Genomic DNA, 9,036 nt, shown 5'->3' on the forward strand with positions numbered 1-9,036 from the left:
TGTGTGTGTGTGTGTGCGTGCGTGCGTGCGTGCGTGCGTGCGTGCGTGCGTGTGCGAGAGAGAGAGAGAGAGAGAGAGTATGTGTGTGTATTATATATAAAATTGAAAAATATTTGTACATATATACTTTTATTTTAATAATATGTTAAATATTTCTTCTGCCACAAAGTAATCATTATTTAGGGATTAAATACAAATTTCTTTTTATTATTTATTGTCTTATTTTTTCTGTCTAACTTGTATAATTTATTTAATTATTTTGTATGAAAAGAATCTTATTGTGTGTGTGTGTGTGTGTGTGTGTGTATGTTTGCGTGCGCGCGCGCGCGCGCGTGTGTGTGTGTGTGTATGGATACATTAATATTGTTTTATTAGTTAAAAATCAATGGTTTTGTTCGGAATATAAATTGTAAACTGTGCAAAACAATTAAAAGACACAAAACTTTACTCCAAAAGAAAAAATTATTGTTTCTTTTTGTAAATGACATTCAAATGTGTCAAGTTAAAAAGGTTTAATTTACATTATACAATATGATATATAATGTACATTATAATAATATTACATATAATACAACATAAAAAATAATAAATTTTCATATACGTTTTTTATTTTAGTATTATTATTACTTGTCTATTAATTTATTAAAACAGGGTTGCCACAGATCTAGAAAATCAGAAAAAGTCAGGAAAATTGAAATTGGTCATAAAAAACTGGGAAAAGGAAAATATAAGAGACTAGAATTTTGAACTTTGCTCACAAATCCCTTAAACTGCTCTTACTTTAAATAATTTTTATAATTTTTTAAATATTATATATCTGATGTTTATAGTCAAATATGTCCAAAACTCGTACACTTAAAAAAAATTTTAAATTAATAATTTAAATTTAAATTTTATTCAATAATTTTATTTGATCGCTATTTTTTATAATATAAGTCTTCTTACAATTGTTTATTTTTTAAATGTTAAAATTTTTACATATTTTATATTGATCGTGAAAATTTCCCATTTTTATCTGAACAACCTAGAAAAGTCAGGGAATTTTAAAATTTATTTTCTGTGGCAACTCTATAAAACTACTTAATAAATTTGTGTTACAAATTTTGATGTGTGAAAAATTATTTATAATATAATATTTATATTAAACATTAATATGTAATTAAATTTATTGTTGTTGCAGGGGGACGATCCACCATCCCTATCGGTGGGTACTGAAGTTAGCGCTAAATATAAGGGTGCCTTTTGCGAAGCAAAAATCCGTAAAGTGGTACGATCGGTGAAATGTCGCATAACTTATAAACCACAAGGTTTGGGAACTGCTACAGTTGCCGACGATCAAATAAGAGGAACTTTAAGAGTAGGTGCTTCCGTTGAAGTCAAACATGTGGATCGAAAAGAACTTGTGGAAGCTACGATTACAAAAATCCAAGACTGCAGTCAATATACTGTGGTCTTTGATGATGGAGATATTACGACATTGAGAAGAACTGCGCTTTGTCTGAAAAGTGGACGGCACTTTGCAGAAAGTGAAACGTTAGATCAACTTCCATTGACTCATCCAGAGCACTTTGGGAATCCTGTAATTGGAGGCAGAAGGGGTAGACGATCAAGGCAAGCACAGTAAGTGCAATGGAGAAATGTGTTCCTAAAAGTTCTAATAATTGTCTAATACACAAAATTTTTATTTTGTATACAACAGGGACGAAAGCAGCGAAGATGAAGACAGTCCACCACGAGGTGCTCGTGACTCGGCTTCCAGTGGAGGTGCAAAGGAAGGAATGGAAACTGAACCAGAGATTGGTAGAGTGGTTTGTGTGGAACTCGGTGATAAAAAGAAGAAGGATAATTGGTTTCCAGGATTAGTGGTCGCACCTACTGCTCAAGATACTGTAAGAATACGAGTGAGAGATGATTATCTAGTGCGCTCGTTTAAAGATGCCAGATAGTAAGTGAAGGATCTTTATTATAAAATGTTAATTGTATTGTCATATTTACACATATGCACATGTATTTTCTTCGTATGTGCTGTATGAAAAAATATATTAATGGCATATTTAACAGCAGTCTAATTGAAAATAATCTTATTAATTCAATAATAATATTAATGAAAAACATATATGCTTTTGATTTAATAAAATCATTTGTTTTATTAATACTATTATTGAATTTTCTTAAATTTTGTTAAATTACTATAAATATTTATATATTTTTTTAGTTATACAGTGCCCAAAAAGGAAGCCACAGAATTCACGAAAGAATTAGTTAATAAAGTTGAAAACAGTACTTTGAAGGTTGCAGTAGAAAAAGCGCTGCTATTTTTAGAGAAAAATGAGTTACCACCTCATTGGGACAGGGATTCCCTGTTTGGGCATTCTGTTTCTAGTGGTAATAGCGATTATGATGGAGAACTTGATTCAGATGTAAGATTTCTACTTATTTATGTTTTTGCTTTTTCTTTTATATTATGTAATGACTATTGAACGTAACATAAATGGAATATGATTTTTCTAGAGTTCGGACGACGAACCGCGTGAAGAAAAAGATCATTTTGTGGCTCAACTGTATAAATTTATGGATGATCGCGGCACACCTATAAATGTTTGCCCGATGATAGGAAATGAAGATATAGATTTGTATCGGCTTTTCCGAGCGGTTTACAAACTGGGTGGCTATAATCGTGTTACGAATCAGAATCAATGGAAAGCTGTAACACGACGACTTGGTTTTTCGATGCAAAACTCGACATCTTTGTACAATCTTGTGAAACAAGCTTACAAAAAGGTCTTACACTCCTTTGAAGATTTCTATAGAAAATTAGGCTGTACCATGGTGAACCATCCGCGAGGTAGCACGCGTAAACAACGTCCTGGAAGAAGTCTAATCCGTGACAAAGACAGAAATACTCCTATACCACCACCAGCACCAGCGCAAGTGAAAAACGACAAGGATGAAGATGAGAAGAAAGTCATAGAGGATGAAAAAAAAGAGAAGAAAGAAGTTAAAAAGGAACAAGTGAAAGAAGAAGAAATTAAAATAAAAAAGAAAGAAGAACTTGAGGGAAATGGTAGTGGTCAGGAGAGCGATGTGAACGTGGAAGGAGATACTGAATCATCATCCAATAATGAAAAATCGCAAAAACCGACCACGCAAATTTCTGCATTATCTCCTACTTCGTGTGGTACTACAACTACATCATCCAGTCGGACCAAGTCAAAAAATAAAGAAGACACCAAAAAGAAGGCAACTGAGAAGAAGAAAATCGAACCTAAGAAACAAGAAAAGAAGGATGAAAAAGTCAAGGAGGAAGAAGCCACCAAGACAAGATCCAAGGCAAAAGATGATACTGTGAGAAATAAAGGTGCTTCCGAAGGAAGGGAAACTCGAACACCATCTAGAGAGGCAGATAAGAAAACAGTGTCTAAGCAACGACGTTTAACAGATGAAGAATTAAAGAAACGAGGAAGGAAACGCAAAGAATGCGAAACGGAAAAGTCACGCACAGATGAACAGCTTACAGAGACCGCCCCTTGCTATAAGGGTCCCGTAGAATGTGGCGATAAATTGATAGTATATTATGGTCCAACACACGAATCTAAAGTTACTTACGAAGCAAAAGTTATCGAAATAGAGAAGGAAGGTCCGGAGCCAATGTATCTTGTACATTACACAGGCTGGAACAACAGATATGACGAGTGGATCAAAGCATCTAGAATCGCTCAAAATATCACGCAGGCTCAAGGTAAAGTAAAGCGCATCAAAGCAACTCCCAGGCCTCAAACTCCCAGCACGAATTCATCCAACAAGTTGAAAGGTGCTTCAAGCGCTAACGCAACTCAAAGTCGTCGCCGAGCGCAAAGCGTCGCTCCTACTTCGACTAGCGCCGTTCAACCAGCTTCAACATTTACAAAGGAAACTAAGAAGGAAGAAAAAGACAAGGAAACAATACAACCTAGATCCACTACACCGTTGTCTATCGCTAGTTGTAGCTCCAGAACTAAGAGTCCTGCCACACCCGCCAATAGACCAACCAGGACAACTAGAAATGCAGAGTTATCCGGAATAGAACATCGTAGGCGAACCAGGAGAACTTCAGGACACACGGATATATCTGTCGCATCAGAAAGCGAGGATAGTGAGGGTTATGAATCTGATACCACCGAGCCCGAACAAACCAAAACCAGATTAAGAGAAAAAACGGAAGAAAGAAAACGGAAGGAGCGAAGAACAGAAGAGAGAATTAGAACAGATGATGTCACGGTCAGTGATGCCGAGGACGATAAAGACAATTTGGATGAACCACGTAAAGGTAGACGTTTAAGAAGAATGCCCGGTAAATCTCAAGGCATCAAATCTGAACCTGATAGCGACCAAGAGGAGCAACCAAAGGGTCGGGATTTTGATCTTAATCAAATACGATCCGAATTGAAAGGTTTCGACAAAGCTGTTAAGTTAGAGATTAGAATGGAGGCTGAGGACGAAATTAAGCTGGATGAGAAAGAAAACGTGGTCGCGATCACGGTGTCACCCAAGTTAGAGAAAACTATCGAGTCTCCAAAGGTAGAAGTTGTTGAAACAAAAGTGGAAAACACGGAAGACATATATGAATTTAAAGAACCGGAGCCGTTCGAGTTTGAGGTAAGAAATAAGAGGGACACCAACAGTGATAAAGATAAATTAAAGAAGAGGATGTTCGAAGAGGAGACGAAGAGTCCAAAGAAGAAGCAAAAAACGCCAGTTACAGCATTAGTAGCAAAGGAAACGAAATCAGAACTACCAGAGAACGATTCTCGAAAGAAGCCGAGGAAATTGTTCGGCAAGAGGTCTGACGATACGCACGAAGTGACGACTGCTCCCAACAAATCGACATCACAGGTCGCATCGTGTATATCATGTGAGGACGTTTTCAACAAACTATGTGATTCGTCCACGTTATCATTTAATCAAGTGAAATCGACTATCGCGGAGGAATCTAGTAATAAAGTATCTGGCTTAAATCTTTTGTTTAACGATTTGCCGGCGGACGATGAAGGTACACGTGAAGATTCCGAGGACCGTCTGATAATATCAGAGACCGAGGTATCTGAGACGGAACAAGAAAATGTATTTACATATCAACAGGAGATTCAGTTCCAAAGCGGCAAATCGCCGGACACTGCGGAATCGAGCAAGAACGAAACGAACACTTTAATCGAAAGCGTGAAAGAAGAAACGCTGATTAATACGAGCACTAGTAATAAATCCGCCAATATCTCAGATCAGAAACAGAGTCAAGTCAAGCCTTTGCCAAGTCAAATCTCAACTGGACAGTCACAATCAGAATTGAAAATGTTGGATTCCAAGTTGCTCGATATCGTTCCAGTTCCATCGCCGATCATGATACCGCCAGCTCCTATAAGTGCACGACTGCCGGCAACATCTACAATAGAAGAAAAGTTATCGGCCGCGTTGGCATATCGAAGCAAAACTAAAGATACTAAGAAGACTTTGGATGAGGAAAATGACCTGCGCGTAATGAAGACAATGAAGGAAGTGTCTAAGAAATTAGACGCTACTTTTCAAAAAGGTAAAGATGCGGATTGTATGTCAAAGATTAAAGATGATAATGTCGAGGTAGATAAAAAACGCGAACAAGAAAAGATCACGAATGATGAAAATTTCCGCAGAGAGATTATGCGCGTGGTTAATGTACCTAAGCGAAAAGAAGAAGAATTATCGAAATCGAAGAAAGAAGCAGATCCGAAAAAGATATCAGAAACGAAAGTAGTCACTGAACACAAGACTAAACTACAAGATACCACGAGAGACGAAAGCTGGAGGAACACCGGATATGAGATGTCTGATAAAAAACCTGAAGAAGAATATAAAGCTACGGATCAGAAAGAGAAAGACCGAGAAAGAATTGAGAATCGTAAAAAACAAATCAATCAAGATATTATAGATTCCACAGACAGTAGTGATTCCGAACAAAGGCTCGTAATAGATAACGAAGAACCACAAGACGTCAAAGTACCAACGTCTTTTGATGTAAAGCTACAAGCGGAATTGGATCGCATAGAAAATACGCAAGAGAGATACGCGAGATCACAGGTATTGAAAACTTCACAAACAACCCATCAACAGCAGCAAGAGCAGGAATGTACAGAGTTCAAGACCGATGTAACACCCGTTTTGAAGACAGATGAAGAAGGTGAAACGATGAATTCGCTGCTATGCGAAGAGGAGATACCCGGCTCACCGGCTCCAATGTCCGAGAGCATCGAACAAGCTAATATTGGTCCTTCGTGTAGTTCGCCGAAGAATGAAGTTACGGAAAATAGTATAGTACTGATGGAAATGCCTTTCGCGAGCGCGCCGACCTCAGGTCAAAGTACAACGAGCAGCAGCACCGTTGCTACCCTTAGTATGGCATTGCCGAAGACCGTGGAAGCGTCGATGCCGGTTTCACTGCCAACGCAGCAAAACATATCTTTAAACATGCGACAGTCACAACAGCAGCAACAGCAACAACATCATCAACATCAATATATGGCTTTAATGCCATCACAACGACGTGAGAGCAACGAAGCCGCGCCAGTGATGGATAATACACCACCGACGACACCCGATTCGAGCATTTCCAACATTTCAGGCTCACCTAGGGAGGAGAGAACCGGTGGTTCATCACCGATGTCCGAAGATAACATCAAGCTCAATCGTGAGAATTCCGAGGTGGATAATGATAGTGCCGGCAAAGGACCGAGCTTCAGCGAAGACGACGCTCTACCTAACTCTGAGAACAACTCCGCGGATAGGATTCCTAAGCCGCCCGCCAAACGTGGAGTCGATGACATGCAGTCACCCAAGAAACGCAAGAGAAACAGAAAACATTCAGAATGCGGCAGTGGTGGAAGTAGCACCGTCAGCGTTGGTGTCGGTGTTGGTGTCGATGTTGCTGTTGGTGTTGGCGTTGATATTGGCGTAGGCATTGGCGCCAGCACTGGCAGCGGTAGCAGCAGCAGCAGCAGTAGCAGCAGTAGCAGTAGCAGTGGTGGCGGTGGCGGCAATAGTGGTGGCAGTGGCAATGACAGTGGCAATGGCAGTGGTAGTGGCAGTAGCGGTAACGGTGGCAGCGGCGGCGGGACCATTCCGAAGAAACCCGGCAGACAGAACGGTAGGCATGGTAGATATGGAGCTGGGAGCGACAGCGATGACACTAGTGAGGGATTCAATCTCTGCAGCGTCAACAACACGCCGACGAATCACACGAGCACCATCACCAACGTTCCCGATCTCAATACTTACTCGTCAAGATCACCGAGACCAACAAAGTACAATTTTTATGTCGAATTGGGTACGTTGAGTAACCATATTTTTTTGTTTGCACAATCTTGTTAAACATAGGATTTTTGCTCGTTTGATTGTTTTTAATCCTGAGCAAGAATGTTTTCTAAAACTAATCTATATATTGCTATATATTGTATTTTCACAGATCCTGAATTGGACGGTAGTCAAAGGATAGCTGTACTACAGCAGAAATTATCCGACTTACGTAAGACATATAATGCCGTGAAGGTTGAACTCGCTACTATAGAAAGACGGCGAAAGAAATTAAGAAGACGAGAACGAGAAGGTAAAAATCTAATAATATTCTTTCATACTTTCCCTTCAAGCAATATTAATAACTCCACATGACTACAATTTTATTTTTATAACATATCACTTGATAATATCATTTGCTAACAAATGTATACTACATATAATCGAAAAAAAATTCATTCTCATTCACATCTGTTTCGTAGAAGTCTGTCTTGACGTAGAACTAATGTAAAAATATTCTGTTACAGCAATGAAAGCAGCTAAGGCAGAAATGCAACAGGCTTGTTCGTGATAGACACCGCTGAAAGATTATTCTTTCGAGTAATGGGACTATTGTAAGCATTATTCAATTGGCACGGGCATCATGCAATCACGCCAGACAATTCATGACAGTTTTTATCTGTGTATTATTGCTTAGGTACATTAACATTTGTCCATAATCTTTATTTAAATAAACTGTAGATATAGTCATAAGATATAATGCAAGGATGCGTTTCCATAAATTCATTCATATACAATATAATTGTATTATTGTACATTACATATTTCGTTAATCTCTCTTTAAGGGCGTTCATTATCTCTAGTTTAATGGCGTTTTTCAGCAAGGGACAAGATAGCACGATGTAACTAACAATGTACATTATGTATAACATAGTGAATCACCCTGTTGTTTATCAATCTAATCTCTTGTTAGAAAACGCCTTAAATGCTAAAACTCTTTATCTCATTTTGTCACTTCACACGTGAATTTGAATGCAAAGTACAAATTATGAAAACTGATGTTCTTTATTTTGTTACTTTTCTTTCTCCCTTTTTTTCGTATAAAAAAAAGGCTGAGAAAACGTTATCAATATGTTACTGTCAAGACATCTTGGGGGAACAAATAATTATATAAGCTGGCTTCCGTTTCTCGAATATGATTATATCGGTTGCAGTTGAGCTGTTTTCACAAAGTGTTGAGGAAAAGATAAAAAATATATAAGAAGGATTTGTAGAATTAGTCAAATGCTGCGTCTTCGATGTTGTAGCAGAAAAGTGTAAATACTAAAGACTAGCAAAATTTCATAAAGCATTGTATTGTGAGTATGAATACACAAATACATATGTTTGTACGAGTAAATGTTGGTGAGAAAGTATTGTATATTAATATGCATATATGAAATAAAGACAATTTTTAGACTGCAAATTAATAGACAAAAAAGAAAGAATACCATCTATTTGAATTTATGTATATAACTTTGTAAAAATGATATTTTATTAAAAAATACAAGAATATATAATTTGTATGATCGATATTAGTCGCGATGCATTTAGTGTTACAAACGCTTTGAATCATAGATTTCTTCTAATTGATCAATCGATCGCTTCGAAGCATTCATTGCTCTAAATAAACCGCAACTTCGACATATCGATATATATATATATACGTAAATAAATATATATATATATATATATATATAT

At 37.5% G+C, this 9,036-nt stretch overlaps 1 protein-coding gene across 1 annotated transcript in view; it reads left to right on the forward strand.

The window, feature by feature from the left end:
* LOC108685702 (AT-rich interactive domain-containing protein 4B) overlaps positions 1-8,681 on the forward strand; it is a 10,129-nt gene extending 1,448 nt beyond the window's left edge. The window contains exons 2-7 of the mRNA XM_018190629.1: positions 1,181-1,620; positions 1,700-1,945; positions 2,216-2,420; positions 2,512-7,330; positions 7,469-7,609; positions 7,824-8,681. Of these exons, the coding sequence (XP_018046118.1) occupies positions 1,181-1,620; positions 1,700-1,945; positions 2,216-2,420; positions 2,512-7,330; positions 7,469-7,609; positions 7,824-7,867 (5,895 nt within the window). The 3' untranslated portion in view covers positions 7,868-8,681. The remainder of the gene's footprint in view (positions 1-1,180; positions 1,621-1,699; positions 1,946-2,215; positions 2,421-2,511; positions 7,331-7,468; positions 7,610-7,823) is intronic.
* Positions 8,682-9,036: the final 355 nt, after the last annotated feature.

This window comes from Atta colombica, unplaced genomic scaffold (genome assembly GCF_001594045.1).
Source record: "Atta colombica isolate Treedump-2 unplaced genomic scaffold, Acol1.0 scaffold155, whole genome shotgun sequence".
Lineage (NCBI taxonomy): Eukaryota > Metazoa > Arthropoda > Insecta > Hymenoptera > Formicidae > Atta > Atta colombica.